Source organism: Trichoderma evansii, assembly GCF_050947405.1.
Source record: "Trichoderma evansii strain SZMC 28006 chromosome Unknown GGI43scaffold_14, whole genome shotgun sequence".
In the NCBI taxonomy this organism is placed as follows: domain Eukaryota; kingdom Fungi; phylum Ascomycota; class Sordariomycetes; order Hypocreales; family Hypocreaceae; genus Trichoderma; species Trichoderma evansii.
In genome coordinates, this window is record NW_028145192.1 from 355063 (window position 1) to 376855 (window position 21793).

The 21793-nt window shown below is 50.0% G+C and overlaps 7 protein-coding genes across 7 annotated transcripts; 4 read left to right on the forward strand and 3 right to left on the reverse strand.

Moving 5' to 3' along the window:
- Positions 1–179: 179 nt before the first annotated feature.
- On the reverse strand, positions 180–3370 carry GGI43DRAFT_408662 (transglutaminase domain-containing protein). Its single transcript, XM_083206388.1, has one exon. The coding sequence runs from the start codon at positions 2663–2665 to the stop codon at positions 608–610; it is 2058 nt and encodes a 685-aa protein (XP_083059176.1). The 5' UTR covers positions 2666–3370; the 3' UTR covers positions 180–607.
- Positions 2649–3205, reverse strand: GGI43DRAFT_88281 (uncharacterized protein). Its single transcript, XM_083210456.1, has one exon. It carries the CDS (start codon positions 3111–3113, stop codon positions 2823–2825), a length of 291 nt encoding a protein of 96 aa, XP_083059177.1. The 5' UTR covers positions 3114–3205; the 3' UTR covers positions 2649–2822.
- Positions 3371–4846: 1476 nt separating the features above from the next.
- GGI43DRAFT_88298 (uncharacterized protein) lies at positions 4847–8857 on the forward strand. The gene is made up of 4 exons (XM_083210457.1): positions 4847–5244; positions 5407–5747; positions 5860–8047; positions 8101–8857. Exons 1-4 carry the CDS (start codon positions 5137–5139, stop codon positions 8569–8571), a joined length of 3108 nt encoding a protein of 1035 aa, XP_083059178.1. The 5' UTR covers positions 4847–5136; the 3' UTR covers positions 8572–8857.
- A 1327-nt stretch (positions 8858–10184) lies between these two features.
- On the forward strand, positions 10185–10677 carry GGI43DRAFT_428455 (uncharacterized protein; the record flags this gene model as incomplete). Its single annotated transcript, XM_083208966.1, has 1 exon — positions 10185–10677. The coding sequence occupies one exon, from the start codon at positions 10185–10187 to the stop codon at positions 10629–10631; it is 447 nt and encodes a 148-aa protein (XP_083059179.1). The 3' UTR covers positions 10632–10677.
- Positions 10678–12754: 2077 nt separating this feature from the next.
- GGI43DRAFT_88386 (uncharacterized protein) lies at positions 12755–14157 on the forward strand. Its single transcript, XM_083210461.1, has one exon. It carries the CDS (start codon positions 12917–12919, stop codon positions 14054–14056), a length of 1140 nt encoding a protein of 379 aa, XP_083059180.1. The 5' UTR covers positions 12755–12916; the 3' UTR covers positions 14057–14157.
- Positions 14158–15483: 1326 nt separating this feature from the next.
- On the reverse strand, positions 15484–17469 carry GGI43DRAFT_88346 (isocitrate dehydrogenase (NAD(+)) IDH2). The gene is made up of 5 exons (XM_083210458.1): positions 17248–17469; positions 17129–17188; positions 16867–16953; positions 16672–16794; positions 15484–16580 (listed from the first exon to the last, which is right to left on the reverse strand). The coding sequence occupies exons 1-5, from the start codon at positions 17329–17331 to the stop codon at positions 15789–15791; spliced, it is 1146 nt and encodes a 381-aa protein (XP_083059181.1). The 5' UTR covers positions 17332–17469; the 3' UTR covers positions 15484–15788.
- Positions 17470–17872: 403 nt separating this feature from the next.
- GGI43DRAFT_88370 (exocyst subunit SEC5) lies at positions 17873–21665 on the forward strand. Its single transcript, XM_083210459.1, has 3 exons — positions 17873–18494; positions 18573–20650; positions 20729–21665. The coding sequence occupies exons 1-3, from the start codon at positions 18188–18190 to the stop codon at positions 21437–21439; spliced, it is 3096 nt and encodes a 1031-aa protein (XP_083059182.1). The 5' UTR covers positions 17873–18187; the 3' UTR covers positions 21440–21665.
- Positions 21666–21793: the final 128 nt, after the last annotated feature.

A 21793-nucleotide genomic window follows, 5' to 3' on the forward strand; every position in this document is an offset into this window, starting at 1 on the left:
CTAAACAAACGAGTTGAAGCCAGCATGTCGCAAAGCCGAAAGTGGCGTTTCGTCATTGCCAGGGGAGGGGTGTGCACGTGCAATGCCTGTCAATTGCTGAGGGGGTGTGCAGAGTAAGAATGCTTGGAGATGCAGGGGTATTGAAAGATGAGATGAAACATTGATACTACGAAGTACAATCAATAAAGTCAGGTATTTAGAATTATATTTCCATGGCAAAAGGGAAAGGCGATTCTTCAATTTGTTCAATTCCTCAGTCTTGAATTATAGTCGTTAAATTTCATAAGATTAACCCTGGCGATGAGCGGCTCAAGCCTTCTCCTCTGCCATACCTCTCTGTATATAGAATACTATTACCAAGACGTTGTTCGTCTCTACCTAGATCAACTGCAAAAAGACTCAAGCTCAAATAATCAGCTCAAATACCAATGCTATCTGTTGCGGTGCAGTTCTTTGCACGTAAAAAACCAGGGTATCAACGGCCGTCGCCGTGTGCATATCTGTCCCTCATTTGAAGCATATCATGGCCTGTTTTTCATAATTGTTTTGTTTGTCTGGCTGTTCAAACGCTTTGCAACAGCAGTCCCGTAAAAAAATCCAACTCTTTTTAAACCAACTCCCACTTGGCGACATAAGCCCAAGCCATTCCAACTTTGCCCTTCTTGGAGAGAAATTGTTGAGCGGTCACGCCCCGTGCGTCCTGGCCATCCATAGATGTTAGCTGCAGCACCATCACTGACTGGCCCGGAGCGCCAAGGTCACGAGCATTGACATCAGCCCAGTGCCAGAAACCATCAGTTTCAATCGGAATAATATCGTCTTTGCGGCCGTCGACGCCGTGGAACTGTAGCAGGAACAAAGGAGGCTTTCCATTGCCGTTCTTTTCCGACTTCCAGTGCTCGCATATTTTTGAGAACTGGAAACGAACAACCTCGCCACTGTATACAGAGATTTCCTTCGACGCAGGCTCAATTGAATCTTCGGCAATGCCCTCTTGGCCACAGTTGCCAAAAACTTCCACAGGCGGACCCTGAGAACGACCAATGATGTATTCGTCCCAAGTTATAGTGCGGCCATCCTCTCGGAATTGGTGCCTACCATCAGAAGGGAAATGCGTATTGCCGAATCGGTGACCGCTGTTTGTAAACTGAACGGGGCTGAATTCCTTCTTGAATAAGTTGTTATTTCCGCAAATGTGGCCAGCTCCCCAGCAGGCGTCGAGCAGTCTCCAAACACCGCCATCAACCCTAACGGCGTTCCATGCGTGGCCACTCGGGTCAGCAGGCGGCGGCCTTTCTCCCTTTTTCAAGGCAGTGTAGCCATAACCTTTGCCATGACCGCCAACAACAATACACTCCAAGCCAGCCTTGACGGCGATCGCCTTATACGTCTCCGCATAGCCTTGGCAAACGGCTGCACCGTATAGTATGGTGTTTTCAGGCGTCTGGCCTTTGATATTGCCGCTAAAGAAGGCTTGTGTGTCATACGCAATGTTGTGGTGAAACCACGTGAAAATGGCCCTGGCCTTGTCGTTGTACGAGGGGAATGGATCACAAAGTGCACGGGCAAGATATCCAACAGGGTCATTCCGGGGTAGTCCCTCTCTGGGGTACTGGGCAGCGACACCATCAGGTCCGCTCCAATCTCTGCATACCCAACAATCGTTGGTCACAGCAGGAGGAGCTGGTGACGCCCGAGATGAGAGGGCTTGAATCTGGGCGACGGAAGGTCGAGAGGCCATTGGTACAGGAGGTGGAGCGTCATCGGCAGCGGCACCAATCTTGGGCCTCGGTGGCATTCGTGGGGGCTGCTCTGGTTGAGACCCAGACCCAAAGCCCCGGATTTGAACAGTCACAGGGGCAGGCTTTGGTGTCGGCTTTGGTGTCGGTCTCGGTATGGACTCAGTGCTTGCAGTAGCCTGGGGCTTGACTGGTCTCGATGGTTGTCTAGGGGGGAGACCAGGCCTGGCCTCTCTGGCCTCTCTGGCCTCTCTGGCCTCTCTGGCCTCTCTGGCCTCTCTGGCCTCTCTCATGACGGCTTGCCTTGCCGCAGCCCCCTCCTCTCTTTTGGCCTCTTTGGCGGCGGCTTGCCTCGCCGCAGCCTCCTCCTTCGCCCTTGCTTCCGATTCTCGTCTCGTGGGTGGCAAAGGAGGCAGATCAGCCATGTCCGTCACGGGTGGCAGCTTATGCACGACAGTGCCGTTGGATCCATTGCTCGTGGTGGAGGAAATCGTCTTGGTCAATGACAGAGATGACATGGTAGACTGCATCGAAGCTTCAGATGATGCAGAGTTGCGTCGTCCTGAGGGCTTGGGGACCGTAATGGTTGACGTTCGTCGGGGCGGCAGTGCAGGCGACGCCTGGAACGATCCAGTCCTCGCCGGCAATGGTGGAGGGCCAGAGGCATCTGGAGCATTCTGGGTATTCCGACGAGGGAGAGGGGGCGGTGCATTAGCATTTGGCTTGGGTCTCGGAGGAGCTTGAGGTGCCGAGCCGTTGACAGTCACAATGGGAGCAGTTTGGCTTCGCGCTCCAGGAGGTGGAGGAGGCGGCGGCTTCTTGCGAGCAGCTTCAGGGGTTCCAACGCTGCTAAAGTTCTTCTGCTTGTTCAACGCAGCTATCCGCTCTGCCAGCGTGTTAAACTGGGGTTCTTCGGTGTCTGCCATGTTGTTGACTTTTTCCCTTTAATACCAACAACTTTCTCTTTTTCCTATCCCAATCTCTCTTCTTTTCTAGATCCTAGTATCAGGTTCGTTCAGGCCGACAACCGTTGGACAAGTGGCGAATTAAGCTAAGATCAAGCAACTACAGTGGCTCAACAGCTTAGCAGGGCAAAACGAACGGATGCGTTTCTGAGCTGCATGCAGAAATGAGGGAAAGAAATGGGATTCTCTGTTCCCTTTCTTCGGCCAATTCAATGAGCGACGAGAAAAAGACAGCAAGCAAGAAGATGGTCGCTAGAAGGATTGGAGCGGCAGCGTTGGTCGGACCATCGATGGTTTTATAGAAATGGAGGCCAAGGAAAAGTGCGTGCATTAGCTGGTTTGAAATGCCGGCTAGAGAGACGGAACCAGGTGTTTGCTTGCTGTGCACAGCCCACTTGGTTGCTCTCATGTCATCAGTACCAGCTGTGCGGTGGTATTAATAGCCACCGTGCGAGGTACTGGCTACAACGGCCGGCTTTTGGCTGCCGTGCACGGAGCTGCTCCAATTCCAGCTGCGGCAGAGGCGCCGTTTTAGGCAGATGTGGCTCCACAGCATGCAGAATTTGTAAAAGATTGGGGGAATTGGCAGAGAAATGAGAGCATCAATGCGAATACTCTGCAAGCAGGCCATAAAGAGAGGAACGGGCAAGGAACAGGCAAGGCTACGGCCGGGCCTGGCTCAAAACGCGTTGTTTTGGTTGGAAATAATGGGGGCGGCTAAAGCAGGAGATGTGGCGCGATATTGCCAGGCCCGCTCGGCAATTGCCTAACCTGGCTGTGAGGCTGCGGCATGTAATCGATACGCACGCAGTTGAAGGATTCTGGGGGTTGTCTTGGATGGGTTTGTAAGTGGAATGAGGAGTTTGGGTGCTGGTTAAGCGGTGGTGGTAGCACTCGAATGGAGCTTGCAGCTGGAGCTGCCCGTTGTTGATTGGACCGACATTGTTTGTTGGACGTGCATTAGTTGATGATATACAGATTATGGGAGGAGTAGTTGATGGACCCCAGGCAGCCAAGCAGGTTAGAATGACTCATTGGCATCGATGCCCATAACAATTCATCACATGCGAAGCCAGGATAGTAATTATAGAGATGTTGGTAGGATAGCACTAGTGTTATGATCGATTAGATACCTAGATATGGACAGCGCGCCAAGCCTATAAAGATGGCAGGTTTCGGCCGATACTGATTTGGCTGATAAAGACTTATCGATCCTTTCGTTTCCCAGCAGCATTGATGCCCAGGCACGCAGGCAACAAAGTGCCTGAGCCTGCATCTCCTCTTCTCGTTACTAATGCTGCCCGCTCTCATTGGCTTTTTATGTCGAAATATGTTAGGGTTGTGCGAGTAACTGACGGTGGCGAATTAGAGAAAAAGCCCGCTTCTTCTGTCAGACAGTCTGTTTCCCTCAGTGCCTCGCAGCTCTCAACATGACTCGATATCACCAAAGACACAATGAACGTCAATTAACTAACAGCCTCGTTATAGCACTTGGCCTCTATATATCACAGTGCTAACAATGGGTGACGATCCTGATATGGCCTCAAGTAAGTAGGCGTCACCATAATACAATCTTGACAACATACAAAGTAAGCTGATTCAAGCGGTGCTACAACTAGCAACGTCCCGCCCATATAATTGGCTTTGGCCGGCCAGCCTGGCGCAAGTGCTCGTTTGTGCTCGTGCGCGCTTCCCCTCAAGCAACGCCCAAGCTAGCGAAAAGCGAAGCGGTCCCAGCACACCCACTCCCCATAATTACAGGGCCATGAGGACCGAGAGGGGCCAAACTCTCCAGGCCATTAGCGCCAACCAGCAGCCAACGTCGCCTAAATGGGCACCTCCACCCCGCTGAGCCGGCCCCTCTACCCGCCTGAGTGTGGCCCATCATCGTCGTGTTTCTTCATCCTCTCCCCACTTTGTTTCCGTCCACCTGCCGCTCCCGACTCAAGTCAGTCAATCAATCAATCCAGCCCCAGCCCCAGAAGCTTCGGCGCTGGTGCCAGACGGGAAAAGCAACAAACCCAGAGCACAAGGCCGAAATCCGCTCAGGCCGCCTTGCTTGTCGTGCTCGCAACGTGGCGCTGGCCTCGATCTGGCTGAAGTTTGACTTTTGCCTCTTGTCGCAACCTCTACATCACATCATATCCAAACATCAGATTATCAGCCAGTATCGCCATCGGTATCATCATCAGTGTCCGACCAATACCAGCTTCAAACGTCGCCGCAGCCGGTCCTCCCAGCGACTCTCGTTATACAGCCTAGTCAGCAGCGGCTTTGCGTGCTCTTCGCTGACAGATCCCGTCGACCGTCTACAAACGGCTTTCGTGGCCCCTCCTCCTCATCGTCGTCTGTGGCGCTGAGGAGAGCGCTTCGCTTCGTCTCGTCTTCGTCGCCTTCTCGCCCGCCTGCTGCTGCTCTACCAGCGATCCATAATGGCCACGAGCGCTGCCGGCGACGAGATGGTGGCGGCCGAGTCCAAGAAGCAGCGACTCTCGTTTGTCGATTTGCCCGCGGAGACACAGCGCGAGATCGTCTCACACGTATGGTACCCTTGTTGGAATCTCTCTCTCATTCACACACACATATATCTACATATATACATACTACATCCTTTCAAAAGCCACTCCAATAGTTCTGCTTCCCTCTGGTGAAACGAAATCCATCCATCTACCTCATGCTTACTTGTTTGTCATGCTGTCTAGTGCTCCCAAAGCGATCTGATATGCCTTGCTCTCGTCTCTCGCCACTTCCATGAGCTCGCCTCGGCTCAGCTCTACAGAAACTTCCACATCGTCTTTCCTGACGATGACGACCTCAATTTCGACTCTCCCATTGACGGTCTTGCCGGCGGCCTCGATACCTTCACCACGAGCAATTACGACTATGCCAAACACCTAAGAGATTTGTCCATGGACACTCTTAGTGCTGGTCTCAAAGGAGAAACCTCTTATCAATCGTACTTGTATAGCGCTAGTTGTGGGAAATTCCTGAACACGCTCTTACATCTTACACTCAAAAAGGCCAGGTCTCTCGAAGTTTTCCGGTAAGTGGGCGTATCTCCGTTTGCTCCGCCTTGAATTTATGTATCCAAGGATGCTTGTTTGAGCGTGGGCTTGGGTATGAGATATACTAAACCTCGTGGATTTTTCTTGCAGATGGAACATCCGTGTAGAACTAAGCAGGCCCGTCTACCGTGAGCTACATCGAATAGCTTCACTCAAGAAGCTACATGTACGGCTACAGGCGGGAGAATCATACTACGTGCAGCCGCCACCGCTACCGGTCTCTGTTGATATTCACCCTCAGCCAGATGCGACAAATCATTGGGGAAGCATTCCCCCTCTTGCTCCCCTTTCCCTGCTGCCTCCGCCGCCGCCTCCGGGAGCAACTCCGCCTATCATTAGCGGTCCCCCGCCTGCTCTGATCCCACCGTCGTCCAAGTCTGCGCCCAGGTTTAGAGTCGGAAAGCGTGCAGCCAGCGCAAAAGAACCATCCACCTTTTCAGGGTTTAAGAACCTCAAGAGTCTAAGTGTCTTGGATATCGACACCCTCGATATCGTGAGCGAACTCAACGCTTGTATTAAGAACTCTAGCTCGACGCTCACTGAGCTTCAACTATCACTATCCGATGCTCTAGCGAACCAGGCGCGTAAGCCTCCTCCCGATTCCGATGCAGACGATTCCGACGTTGAGGATGAATTTCAAGTCGTTCCTGTCAACCAAAACAACAATAACGGCTATGACTCTACTGGTCCTGTCAAAGCATTCAGAGCCCAAGAAGAGCGGAAGCTTCAGGAGTCGATGCTTGGTAGAATATTCGAGCTGTATCCCCGCTCAGTCAGCACGCGGTTCATGACAGAGGATGATGAAGCCGGTCAGGAGACCGACAAGAAGGATACGGAAAACCCAGTAATGGACGTTCGAGAAGCCTTCTTCACATCAATAAAAGAAGTCTCCACCAAACTCATGTCTCTTACTAACGGATCATCTCGATTCTCAGACTCCCAGCAAGAGATACTTGACACTATCGCTAAAGCTGCGAGGAAATATGTAGATTCTATCGACACTTCCGGACCGGCTACGGGACCGCCAAATGCCTCCAACGGAAAGGCCCCAGCCAGTACGGTCGAGGGTGTAACTGAGGGCGAATCTTCAAGCGCGGGCGATAAGACAGATGCCGAGGCCCCCTCTGCTAAGGAAGCTGAGGCAGATTCCACTACCACTAAAGGGGACTTGACAAAATCCGATGAAAGCTCATCCAGCAAGATATCCAAGAAGAAGAGCGGCGACGTTTCTCCAGAGGATATTGATATTGAGCATGTAGAGGTCATTGACGATGGATTTGAAGAAACAGAGGACGCAAGTCCTTCAAATAGCATCGAACCCAAGCCCGTGGATGGATCTACTTCCGAACCAGAGCCTCTGCAATCCGATTCTTCTGCTGACTCGGTGGCTCCTACGCCTGCCGTTGATGCAATTGCAGATGATGCTGCTGGAACATCAAGCAAGGCGGTTGAGGCTGGGGCTGAATCTCAACCCAAGATGACTGAAAAGGCTAGAAAGCTTGCTGCAGCCAAGGCGGCAAAGGTCAATCTCGAGAACCTGATGACCAAACTTGGCTCGTTCCGAGACCGGTCAAAAGCCATAGGAAAGCGAATTAATGATATGCGTGCCCAAGGCTCATCGATGGACCAGGTGCTCATCAAAGATGCAGACGCACAGTTCACAGGATTCAGCTCCATGGTTACTGACCTCCAGAATGAAATCCAAGTAGTTGAAGAGGAGATGGATGAGGTAGAGCGTCAAGTAGCAGCCATCAACCGAAACGGCATGAGGGATTATATCCGTAGAACAAGAGGCTTGTCGCTTACATCTCTGAGCATCTATCTCATCCCCGTCAAGGCATCAGTCTTATCACGGTCAATCAATCTGTCAGGCCTCAAGCAGCTTACCCTTCTAAACGTTGGCAACCAAGCACCCATCTGGAATCTTCTCGCCAAAGAGAATAGACAGCGGCCTCTTGGTCTGAGGAACATCTTCACCGATGACGTATCCAACGCCTTTCTCGCTTTCGCATCTCAGCTCGAAGAGATACACGAGCTCTTCCTCCTGGAACGCAGCATCAAGAGCAAGCCCGAGAGTTTTGCGCCGCGAGGCGCAACGACAATGGACCAGATCCGCCGGCTTGTTCTCAAGAAGCACATTGGCAAGCTTAAGCGACTTATGATCAAAGATGAATCTACCGGTCCTAATTGGGACTGTAATGAGAAGACGATGGTACTTATTTGCACTCAAGGGCGGAATCTTGAGGAGTTGGCCCTGAGCATGAATATACACGCTGTGGTGAGTTAAAGAGAAAAGCAAAAAGACTGAAACCGAAAGGCTAACTTGAGCAGCACGTTTTTATGCAATACTTCTCCGGTCTTGTTAACCTGCGCGCCATCAACATTCTGCACTTCCGCAACAATGATACCTGTATCTGGGTTGTGCGAGAAATCCTAAGGTTCATTGTAGATAACCTATCACACTATCCCGAGCTCAAGCTGGAATGGATTGCAATGGAAGGTGATCGCGTGGACCGGGTAGTCAGGCCGACAGATGACACTGATGACGCCCCGAATGAGCGAAGCAACAACAAGCGAGCAAAGAACAAGAGCAAAGAGGTTCCGGTCAATGGTCTGGGCTCTGGTCTCCACAATCCTTTCCCGGCTCTCCCTATGGATGGCCTTGACTCAGAAAGCGATAGTGACGATGAAGCTTTCAGTGGCGGAACCCGGCTACGATTTAAGACTGTGGGACCGCTGCAATTTTATGACGTATGGGGTGTGAAGATATTCGAAAAGGAGATTCGAAGCGGAAGATTGTGAAGGGGGGGGCCTCTGTATTTGTATATACGACAAGGCATTCCACACGCCAGCGACATATTTTGGAACAGAACAGGATGGAACGGAACAAGCCGGTGAAGAAGTTATACATGGCATAACGGCACAAGGCGTCTAATAGCGAAGCGCAAGCAAATATCTTATCGGGAAAGGAAACATGCTGGATTGTATTTCGTATTTGGGTAGGAGATACATTAGTTTATAGGAAGAGAGAGGGAGAAAGAAACGAAAAGCGAAAAAAAAAAAAGAGAGTTGATGAAATATGACGAAGAGCTTAAGATAGCTGGCACCTGATGAAACTCTGTGAATTTTTTTTTTCTCCTCTTTTTTCTTTTTGGCTATTGTATTCAATTCTATATGAGGTTACAAGTAGCTGTGAGGTTATTCTCTGTTGCGATGTTGCCTCGTTAGAGCGTATTGCCGGCGTCTTTTAATAGGAATCGTACCGCAGTTTTTTATCTGTGCCAAGGTGTTGAAGGAGTTTGGCCTATCTTCAAGAAAGGCTATCAAGGGTCTTCATGTTTGTAATGTAAATCTAGCTTTCTATATTGCACTGTCATCTTCCTTGTTGAGTCATTGCGTACCTATGGAACGTTATCAATGAACCTTGAGTACCTGGTATGTTGAAGCAATCAAATCGATCTTGGTGGCCAAATTTGATATCTCCGTCCCTTTTTTTTTTTCTCGCCTCCTTTCTCTCTATTTTGAATTATTGACTGCTCTTTGCCTATTTTGGCCCCCATTGCATATATGCCGCACGGCATGGTAAATAGGTAGGGAGACCTCTCGTGACGTAAAGGGTTGCAGCGGCAGATATGTGTACAAACGGGTGACAATCATCTTGCCAAGCATATGTAAATGCTTTAGGGGGCGGGCGGTGGCGTTTGGGAAAGGGTAATTGGTTGATCCAGCAAGACATGTAGTAGCTTTGAAATATTAATAAGTAAGTAAATAGAAGTGCCATATTTTGAACTGATACAGGTTCCTACGTAATCAGCTATGGCCCCTATCATCTTCTAGGTTTTACATACGCAGGTACATAGGTACGGGTTGTCTTGAAATTCAGGTTTTGCCATATGTTCAAGCTGAAATATAATGCCCAGCGCTGGCTACCGGGTAATACGGCTTTGTTTATATTGTTCAAAAAGGGGAAGATCGTGGCTGGCTTCCAATGGTAGTGTAGTAAAACATCATATAAGAGCGGACCTAGCGGCGGCGGTGCTATAGTTGAACAAACTGCTGACAAAGAGATAGCATTAGAAAGAATGGTCTGCATTATTGTACCATGTCAAGCCTCTTTGTGTGCATGAGTGTCTATACACCATTCTTTGTCGCCAGCAAACAAAGTCGAATCAAAGAATATCTAGTTCACTGAAAGATGGAAGTGCCATAGAACAAGTCGAAAATCTCTGGGTTTATGTTAAGTATTGGCTATATAAGTTGCCGCAAGCTCAGAAAAATGTCGTTTTAGACCTTGAATATCAATGGCGATGCTTGCGTCCAATAGAAAATCATATCCTGAGAACAATTCAACTATACCAGGTCTCCATCTTCAAGCCCGCTAACCAAAGGAAGAGATTATACAACACCAACACAAGATGGAAGCAGACTGTGGCGAGCAAAACACGGGCGATTTGGAAAATGTTCCCCTTCAGTTAGAAGCTCGCATAGAAGAACGGGGCGTCACTCGCAAGAGATTTCGCGAGCGATTCAGCAGAGAGCTTGCAGAGCGGAAAACATGGGAAGAGAACTTTCTCAGTCAGTTAGAAGAGCGGAAGACAGAGCTTAAGACCGCGGGAACGAGGCCTCCTACTCAAGCAGAAGAACAGAGAGTGCAGCAACCGGATATAGGGGAGGAGGTTCGGGAAGACGAGCTTTCTCCTCGATTGTTAGCAGATATGCTAGAGCGGGAAATCAGACAGCAGGAATTCCTTGCACAAGTAGAGGAGGTTAGAATTCGACAAGATAAACTGTTCGAACGTTTAGAAGAGGAGCGCATAAAGGCCGAAAGAGAGGCTACTAGAGCAAGGAGGAAGATGGAATAGAAAACCTAGCAATTGTTGGCCTCTCTTATTCCATTCTCTACCTACTATTTCTTTACCCTTGTTCGAATATTTTTTTTATACTTTCTACTGTCGACACAGAGTTTGGATAATGATAATAGGAGTTATTTAGTAATAGAAAAACATTTCTTTGTTAACTTGAGATCCTGCTATAAATTTATGCAGCTGGATAAATTTATAGGGTAGTTGAATTAAGGCCTTCTAACCATGCTGTTTTCGGGATCTAGCCTATCCATCTATAGATTAACGCCGTCTAGGTCACTTGGCATAAGCACTATAGACGCAGGTAAAGGAATATGGCACAGTCTATGCATTAAGCGTTCTATTCTATTGACTAACACTATTAATATCGTGAAGCTGCCGCGCATCTATGAGAATGGGCAAGAGGAGTGGCAACTGTCAGCTTTTCTCTCTCTGCCCAATATATGACAATCATTTCGAGGAATCTTTGCCGTGGTATGCGGTAATAGCTCAGGCTATTGGTGATGGTACATTAGTTCTGTTTGATAGTAATAGAGCTATTTATAAGTCAAGGCTGAGTTGGTAGACGCTCTGATTCCCATCCCTTGAGTTCCATATATTTATTAGCGTATGTCCTATTTGGCATGTTATGAAAGAAGCTGAAAAGCTGAATAACCCAGGGTTTGGAAAGCTGAAGAGCCAGGGAGTTGGAGGGCTGAAGAATTAGCGCTGTGGCGTCGAATATCAGAGTCGAGACCCAAGGTCGACGATCGAAGCCCAGATCAGGTTTGCCAGGCTGTGACGTATAATATTGGCCGCCCTGCTTTCGGGAAGAGAAAGCAAGGTGAGACACCGGGGCATGCGAGCCTATGCGATCAGAGACATGCTTTTTTTTTTCTTGCTGCGTGGCAACCCTGCTGGCCCTACCCTGCTGGATGCGGAGGAAGAGTAGTAGCAGGAGTGTTGGTGGCGTAACTAGCCGAGATCCGTTTCATGGCTTTTCAACTATCGCATGAAGAAGGGGGGGTTTTCTTACTAGAATATGCGCATGACTTAACACTGACAGTAGTACGAAGTAGTAGATATTGCATGTGGCTAGCTATTCAATAAATTTGTAATTCTGGGCCCTTGTCTACTCCGCACTTACACGACCCTGCGTTTGTAGTACACATTAGGCGGAGGAAGCACCTTCAGCTCTTGTAATGGCTTAGCAATGGGTTTCTATTTTTGAGCCCGGCGTGGCATTTCATTCCATTCCACTTGCCGTATACTCGCCATGACAAGAGGAAGCACAGGGCTCGATGCTTGGTAGGTATGTATTTGTTTGTATACTAGGCACCGCCGAGATAACACGCGGCCAAGCAGCCGCCCTCACAGACGGTTTCCCAGACTGCTGTGTGTCTTGCGTGGCCATGACCTTCTCGAGCCCTAATGTGTATACATGATGTAGATTGAGTCGCACAGTCGTGACTTGCTGCTGCGCCTAGCTGAGTACTCTGTCTGTGTATTGGCCAACCGTCAATATAAGTTGTCACCCAATATCGAATTATATCGGTTGGGATGATGTCACGCATGTATTCTAGTAGTTTGCATGTACATTCGTAGCTGCTAGGTCTCTATCATGACATCCTTGCTGCTTTATGCACACATGCAGCGATTTAGATGAAAATGGGCTTCCATGTGACCTGAAATTCACCCGCAACGCTATCAATGGCACCACGTCAGGCTGTACCAATTCCGGTATCACAGATACCGCCGCTACGGTACCCGCGCAATCGACGGGCTGCTTCTGGAAATCAAGAGTACCAGGTATATCGATGTATACGAAGGTGCTACAGTATGCGTGAACCGCAGCCAAATGCGCCAAACAGCAAAGCCCTCGTACTTTTATGTATGCACTGCCATAGCCATACTGCTACACAAGTTTAATTCGTACAGGGGTTTCGGCAGCGTCAACTCAACACACCCCCTTCTCGATTAGGCAATACCCAACGCTCGACCCTGTCCATTGAGGAGGAGCCGTCCAAGGTTCTTGCCTGTTCACCTTTTTTCTTTTTAGGCTACGCGGATGCCCGCTCTGTTCATTTAGAGGCTTCTTAATCTATTTCTCTCTCTCTTGTCTCTCACAAGCCAACGCGATCTTGACCTTTCTCTTTCAGTGTCCTTTGGCTTTGAGTCTCACCACTACCCTGGCATATTGCTACGCATAACAAACGCACTTGCACTTCAAGCATTGCGACAGGCCCCGCAGCCCTTCTCGCGGCCTATCCCTATTTCGACGTCATCATTCTCACTCAACCATCAATATGGATCAGCTTCTCACCAATCTCTGGCAAAGAGGCGGTTGGTTTCGTGCCTTTACGCCGCCTTCTTCTGCCAACAATGATAATATTGCTTCTTTCCAAGATGAGCTGCCCCGAGGAGCTCCCATTCTCAATGTCTCATCTGATATTCTGCTCCTAATTGGAGACCATCTGGATGCTTCAGAAATCCTTTGCCTCAAGCTTGCTTGTCGAAGCACTTATGCACTATTTTCGCAGACTTACAAGACAATGCGCCCTAGCCAGAAGAAACAGTTTCTCCCCCTCATCGAAAGAGACCCTCTGGGCAGAGGGACAGTCTACTGCGCACCCTGCAACAAATTACACCCTTTTCAGCAAATCACTGGACCTCACTCGGAATTAGAAGACGCCGGAGAGAAACGCAAGCACGGAAAATGTTCAGGTCGAGATCGATTCTCTCCTCTCAACAACCCCTTTGACCTCAGCTACGCCCATGCTAGGCTGGCTGTAAATCGTCACTTATACGGCGCCGAACACGGTATCCCGCTGTCTAACTTATGCGTCGAACATAGCGAACAGCGAGACGTGACTACCATCAAATGCTCAACTTCGGCCAAGATGATGGATGGCGAGCTGTTCCTGCAGCGCACTTACGTCTTCGTTGTGGCTGAGACTGATGTGACCGATTTCCGCAAGTGTACTGGCGCGCATGACTTCAAGCTGTGCGAGCACACCTCGTTCTTTTCCGGCTCTTCGGCCTTTCGCCAATATATTCCAGAGCTACAGAGGAAGCCACTTACTGGCGGCGATGACCTGATACCCTGCCGCGAGGCTCCAGGATCTTGTGGCTTATGCTTGATGGACTATGACATCACAATCGAGCCTTGCATACTTGGAGACAGTAGCATCAAGTCGTGGAGAATCGCCATCAGAGCCATTCACCAGCTTGGTGCTTGCCGCTCTCCCGATGACTGGAAATGGGCACGATTCACTGAAGCTTGCCGACCCCATCTCTTCTTCCCGAATCGACCTAATCGTCGCGGGTCAGCTTACAATCCCGGCATGGTCCAGAAGCGATGGGCCGACGATGAGAAAGAGGCCTGCGCAGTGCTCGACGGACGAGGGTCCAGTAGGAGCTTGTTTGGCTTGTCTTTTCTCAGCTAGGCGGCCTTGTGCAGCAAAGAAGCAACCATGGCTGGTTTCGCTTCGTCGGAATGCTGCGCACGTTCCCAGGCATGAAACACACGCGGATGCAACTATTACACAAAAGATACCCGGTGCTACCACAACTCTAGGTTTAGCGAGCCCATTCATGTACAAAATCCAAATCATGCGACCACGACACACGCAATCCTCCAGCTGAATATGCCGACAATAGTCTCTTTTTTATTTGTTTTTGTTTTTCTCATCTCGGGCTCTGTGCCGTCAGATTCTCGAGCAGCATTTTTAAAAAGGGAGTGTACGGAGCGATGGCGGCCTATCCTTTTCCGGCCAACAAATGACATTCTTATCCGGGTATGGGGATGCTCTCTTCTTCTTTTCATTTCCATTTCTTGTTTATTTGTTTTACTTTACTTCAGCTTTGGAGCGTCGTTGACCCCCTTTTCGCTGGCACGATATGGGTACGGAGATATCTCACGGGATTTGAGGTCACGATATACAGCCCTGTAATTACTCTGTATCTGCATTGACTCACAAGCATGATGTATTATCACTACTTTTATGTACCTTCTTTTCTCTCTCCTTCTCTCTCCCTCTCTCTTTTCCTTTTCCAAAGCTGGGTACTGGCGTTGTTGTTTTTATCGCTGGATTGGGCCATTTACCATCTCATGTATTACTACTTGTATGAACAGTCTTTTGTCTCATTTTCCTTTGAATTTGGCATTGAATAGCTAGCGACGTTTTCTATTTCATCTTGGCTATTGTAGGGAAAACAAAATCTCTTCTCATTTAGAATGAAGCATATCAATTTCAATTTTTTCTTTTCTCATTCTCCTAAATGTTCCATTGCTGCCGTTGTTTGCTCACGCATGGATGTGTGCGTGCATGGATAACAAATAATTGCCGATAGACAACCCGAAGACTACGTCATATTACCATGCTCAGATACGCGTAACGATACCAAAGCCAGTTGAATTATAGGATTTGTGCCGCTGCGGGTTTTTTCTCCCTTTTGCTAGGATTATAACGTGGCACAAAAGTACGGAATTCCGAACTGTGCTCCGTATAGCCGCTTCTCCTGCTCGTGTCACGGAAGCCATGCCGACGAAGGAATGTCCTTGCTGTTGCATGAAGATTCCGCGGTGTTAGTACTGCTCCGTAGTACATGGAGATATAGAATGAGCCACAGTAGATTGTGATGTTCTTTTGTTTTTTGAACTTGTTTTTGGATTATTTTGCTGTGCAGTGGCCGGAATCCAAGTAATGAAACTTGGATAGCTGCACACTGACACACTGTCTAGTATTTTGTCCATGCATACATGTTCTAAACCGCTCGTCCCTTTTTTGCCCCCTTCCCTTCCCTTCTCACTCCCTATCTCTCCTTTTTTGGGGAAATCCGCAAATGTACTGATGCTTGCTACTAATGTGTCAATACACTTTTGGAATAACCGCAATGAAAACAATGAAATTCTCCTTCTGGTAGGTTTTTTAATAAGTATAAAAGAAATCAAGGTGATGTATGGCACGAGCAAACTGAGGGTGCTGAATTGTTACATTCAGTGGGAAGTAGCTCGAGTTACATTGGTGGTATGAGTTTGCGGCGATGGCGGGTTGAATGTGGTGATGTGATTGATGCTTTGTTTAAATGGTTGATGTAGAGCCGCGGTAGAGAGATGCTGAGGTATCGAAATTGATGAATGAAAGGAAAAAAACCTTCTATTTTAATTCATCGAATTTACAGCTTCTCAATAATGGCACCAGCGTACTCGTGGGTCTTGGCCTTGCCGCCGAGATCACCGGTCAGGGACTTGCCCTCAGCCAGGGTGTCGAAGATGGCCTTCTCGATCTTGTTGGCGTGGTCGTTGAGGCGCATGTGACGCAGCATCATGATGGAGCTGAGCAGCAGGGCGGTGGGGTTGGCAAGGCCCTTGCCGGCGATATCAGGGGCGGAACCGTGGACGGCCTCGAAGATGGAGCACTCGTCACCAATGTTACCGGAGGGGGTCAGACCGAGACCACCGATGAGACCGGCGCACATGTCGGACAGAATGTCACCGTACAGGTTGGGCATGACCAGGACCTTGTCGTTGTAGGGGTTGGGGTCGGTGACCATCTTCAGGCAGGTGTTGTCGAGCAGCTCGGCGTCGAACTCGATGTTGGGAAAGTCCTTGGCAACCTGCTCGGCGGTCTTGAGGAAGAGACCGTCGGACATCTTCATGATGGTGGCCTTGTGGACGACGCGGACCTTCTTGCGGCCAATGGACTCGGCGTGCTGGAAGGCGAATCGCAGGACACGCTCGCTGGCCTCCTTGGTGATGAGCTTGATGCTCTGGACAACTCCGTCAACGACGACGTGCTCAATGCCAGAGTACTCGCCCTCGGTGTTCTCTCGGATCAGGACGGTGTCAACACCATCGTAGGGGGTCTTGAAGCCGGCGACGGATCGGCAAGGTCGCAGGTTAGCGAACAGGTTGAAGGTTCGTCGCAGGGTCAGGTTGAGGGAGACGTGGCCCTTGCCAACGGGGGTCTGTAAAGCAAACGCATCAGTATAATCCATTCTTGTCATATCCGTTCCTTCCAGCTGTGAATGATCTGGAAAGGAGCTCTTATTTACGCACAGCCAGAGGACCCTTGAGGGCAATCTTGTTCTTGTTGATGTTCTCGATAGCAGCGTCGGGAATGGCGGTCCTGCCGTCCTTGATGATGGGGTTGACGTCGATGGGCTCCCAGGCAATTGGGGTCTAGTCTCCAATGTTAGTTATCTATTGTTTCATCTTCTTCTTCCCTCCAGGGATCAGATAGTTGAGTCGTACCTTGGCGGCGGCGAAGATGTCCTTGACGGACTGAGCAATCTCGGGGCCGATACCGTCACCCTCGATCAAGCTGACGAGGTAGTTGCCCTGTTCATATTGTTAGTATTTTGTCTTATTCTGTAAAGCTGTGCAAGCGCCAAGCTCTGCGACTTGAGTGAATTTTTATGCCTCCAGGGTTCCGGTGACATAGAGACAACACGCAAGTCGCAGCAACAACCGCGGATAGCAAAGGGCTTGCGCAAATTAGGTGTCGACAACGTACATTGGCATCCTTGGTTCCGTCGTACTTGGCAACACGCTCCTGGGAGTAGAATCGCTGGTTCTAAGTTGCGCATGTTAGACAATTATGCTTCCCGTTAAGCCGATGTTTGTGCTTCGTACCGAAATCGACCAGGTGGCGGCAGCGCGGGGAGCTGCTCGCACGCAGTGCCTGGCAGGGCTGGAGAGAGAGCGGATGGCCAGCATGGTGAAGAGTGTGCAAAGATGAAGAAAAGATCAAATATCGAGGAGAGGAGAGGAGAGGGAAAGCTGGCTTGTATCTGCGTGGAATAATAAGAAGAAGAGAAAAAAAAGGGAGAGTCGCTAATAAACAAAACCCATCTGGAAAGTTTTTTGGCCGAAACTGAGAGCCGGCGATATGCACGCTTCAGCCTTGGTTGCTGCGCTGCGAGTGGCTCAAACGCAAGCTGAGTGGATAGAAACCAGCCACATGCGCTGTGGCTCGCCCGTGAAATTTCCCTCATTCGAACATTTTTTTTTCTCTTCCGCTCTGCCGCGTCGGTCAGGCGCCTCGGATCCGTTCGGTTTGCGGCATGGACGCTCCGAGCTACGCCCAATCGAGGCGGGACCATTAATTACGTCGATGCTGTTTTTTGGCTCTTATAGCCTCGGCGTGCTCCGTGGTTCAGATTAATGGAGCATCAGGGACTGGTGCGGCATGACTAAAGAACTGTGGCTGGGAGGGAGGTTCCGCGGTGTGGCTGGTGGTGGCAGCCCAGCAGCAAGCAGGGGGGGGGGGCGTTGTAACGGAGCACGGAGGAATGGTACGGGGTACCGTCCAAGGTACCTGATCTTGCATCAGCTCCAATACCGTAAACCTTTGTCCATACACAGATCGCGGGAGCTGGCTGCCGGTTGCTTCGACTTGGCTTGGACAAGGCAATCGTCGCTGCACCGCTCTGCCAAGCACATTCGACCCGATTCCCGAATACGAACCACCGCAGTCGACTCTGCTCTTGCGGCATACATGAGCTTCTGCTGGCCTCCGCACTATCCTCGAGCTTAGTAGCTTAGCAGCTCTGGCTGCAACGATTGCAACATCATGTCCGACTACGAACGAACAATCCTCGAATTCTACCAGCTGCCCACCTCGTATCCGTCAGAATGGCCCGAAGAAAAGGACGATGATTCTTCCGGCGACGAAGGCGACCCAAAGAAGCACGGCCGCCACAAGTCACGATACCAGGCCCTCGACTCCTCTAGCGATGGCAAAGGTGCTGTCAAAGGCAGGAAAGCAGCGGTCAACAACATGGTGTTGAAGGATGAGCCAGACCCTCTGGGCACCACAGACAGCGTTGTCCGCTCGTTGCGAGAAAATGGACTCCAGGCACAGGACGACGTGCGACTTCGTGAGTCCCCAATAGCTGCTGCTTAATGCCGAGCTGAGCTGAGTCTGGCACGGCAATATACTAATCGCATTTCGGTAGGCAATCGATTCATGCTGTCCTCGACTACCTTTTCGCCCGCCTTATTCCTGTCACAGATACACTCTAGAGCTGATACGCGCACGTTGCTTGAGGGCTTGGATATCCTCTCACAGTCGATTGATCAGAAGTCAGCGTCTCTGAAGGTCCTGGTCGAGAGCAACTTTGAACGGTTCGTCAAGGCGAAAGCGACTATAGACAATGTTTACAGAGAAATGAAATACCGCGGAGCCGAATCAGGCCCTGGAGCGAGGGGTTCAGTTCATGGCCGCCACGCCAGCCGAACGAGCTTACGTGCTGGCAGGGGCGGCCTAGCCAGCCCAACGGCTATGGCAGCGGATTCTCGAAAGAAGAATGCTCTCATTAAAGAAAGCGAATATGGCGTTTTGGGAATCAAAGCCCCCTTGTTGGACGTTTCCGCCAAGGCAGAAGATGTGTGGGGACCTGCTTTAGGAGGTCGCGAAAAGGAAGAACATCTGAAGGATTTCCAAAAATACGTAAACAAATTCAAGGATCCGCTAGAGCTGAGCACCATAATATCTGATTGCATTAAGAGGAAAGACTACGAGACTTTGGTGGAAGCATATAACCGCGCCCGGCAATTTGCAGACGACGCGCGCGCATTATCAAACAGACTGGGACGCCAGTCGCCAGAAGACGATGAGCTCTACCAGCTCATGGTGGCGGCCCGCGTGTGGTATGATGTTGATCGTCAAATCTCAACCTTCAAACGCGAGGTATGGAAGAGGTTGGTTTCCTTGCACACCTTGTCAAAATCTGAAAGTCACGGTGGCCGAGGCCTGGATCAGCACATGGATGTCATTACCCTGTTACTGGAGCTTGGCGTTGGGGATAACCCGATTTGGGTTTGGCTCCTCAGTCGATATGATTTCCTTAAAAGCAAGATTCAGTCAACAGCAGATCACACCAAAGCAGAGATTGAGGTGCTTCGCCGAAGATTGGCGGCCAGTGAGAAGCCTTCCAATGCGGTTATAGCCTCTCATCTCCGTACACTAGGTCGACAAAGCATGGAGAGCAAGCCGACTTCGAGCGATTCTGCAGATGTCATTGAGCTGTGGGAGAAGATGCTTGCTTTCTTGGCCAGCCTGATATCCCCTCAAGGTATTCTTGGAGACATCCTCGAGTTTTGGCAGACCGCGCAGGGCTTCATAGAAGGCAGTATTCAAAATACATTGCCTACAGGCTATAATGACGAGTCTCAAAAGCATCATCAGTTGACACAGAATAACATTGCGGATCTCGAGAAGGGCATCGTGGAGCTTGTAGATCTGCTGCGAGGACACGTCTACGAGTTCTTTGCCGGCTTGCCCCCTGAAGATATCAGCATGGTTTTCTCGCCGCTCCCTCTCTCACCCAACTCACCGGCATCAGCCAACGGATTCGGCAATTCTCTCAGTCCAACTTCGCGGGACCCTCGATTCAACTTTGACCCGAATAACCCGCCGCCATCATCGCCCAAAAAGGGTGAGCCCTGGGAAAAGCTGGCCTTTTGGCCGCCTTGGTCGAACTCTATCAGTGGAGTGTACTATCTCTGCAAGATGTTGGCGTTGGTCGGCTCGGGTGCCTCTGATCTTGCCACCATCGACCCCATCCGGTCAGGAAATGGCCAAGTTCTTGAACAGCTAAAGGCCTTGACCGGTGTCTCCAGAGAGCGCTGCGTGACGGCCCTCTGTGCCGCGTGGAACAAGGATGCCGAGAACATGAAGTTTATTGAAGATTGGCAGCCATCTGCAGAGTCGGGCGACGTTACGCGCATGCCTGCAAGCTTTGCGATATTTGAGGGCGCCCTTCTGACCGGTATGCAGAAGATTCTCTACATTTCCGAAGCAATGTCGAAGCCTAATGCGGGTGACATTGTCCTGCCCCCGCCAGCCAAGTTGCTCCAGATGGTTCGAAGCCAGTACGTGACCACTTTATACAAAGCTCTAAGTGGCATGGTAGAGAATGCGGAGCGATCCGTAAAGAAGGCTGAAGACGAATGGTCTATTGGCCAAGAAGGAAGTGGCTCTGCCGTAGCTGTATCATCAGTAGGCAAGAGCACGCTTGACGCTGGAGATCGAGTAAGTCTTGAGCGTACCCCTATGTTTTTCCATCTCCCCTTTTGTATGTCTCTCCCTAAAACTAACATTATTGTTTAGAATGTTCGAATGCTCCTTACGCTGAGCAATCTGCAAGCGCTGCGATCTCAAATCGTTCCCAACTTAAATTCGCAGTTTGAAAATGCCTTTTCGGTCAAACTCACGGACGAGTCCAAGACCATTAAAGACGTGCTTGGTCAGATCGACGCTCGTCTCTTCCAGTCGTACACTAAGCAGGCTACCGAGAAGCTCCGCGAAATCATCCTTGCTGGCCTCGAAGATCCGGACTGGGCTCCCGCATCAGGCGAACGACCTCAGACGGCAAAGCCATACGTATATGAGACTCTTTTGACGCTTGTGCTGGTCCACTCTCAGGTCTCTACCACGGCTGCTTCTCTTACAGCTCAGGTGCTTTCTTTCTTGCTGGAACAAACGTCTCTGCAGCTGCTGGATGCGTTCCGAAAACGCTCACGTTACTCCCTTAGTGCGCTTATTCAAGCCACCCTCGACGTCGAGTTCATTGCTCAGACGCTTAGCCAGTACACGACGGACAAGGCCTCCGAGCTGCAGGGCCAAATCTACCAGGAGCTGGATAGCCGCACAGACAACGACGCCCGTGCGAGACTGCAGAACGAGCTGCCCGAGATGCGCAACGTGCTGAAGAAGCTCAGGGACGCGAGCAAGAACGAATTCGCCTGCTTCAAGAAGCCGAGGCGGGCGGCGGGACAGGGATCGTCGCGCGTAGATAGTGGGAGCATGTCGCCGACCTAGAGGGTTGGCAACCGGTACATTTGAAGTTAAACAGCATAGGGAGTGGTTTAATTACTTAATTCACAAGAGAATAGAGAGCATAAATGAGAAGCATTGGAAATCTGGCGAGAGAAAAGACTCTTTTTATATACATGTGTGAATAATCATCTATTATTATCTCGTCCAATATGTGTGAACTCGCTATTTTCTTAAATTTTGGCTGGCTTTTGGTCGCCTCCAGTTTACCTTCCGGCGTCACAGCACCGAAAAAATTGCGCCATCGCTCTATGAATATAAATAAAGATAAAGAGAAGAAGGAAAGACAGTGAAAAGGAAAATTCTCCTATAATAATAAAACCCAAGCAGGGCCCGTCT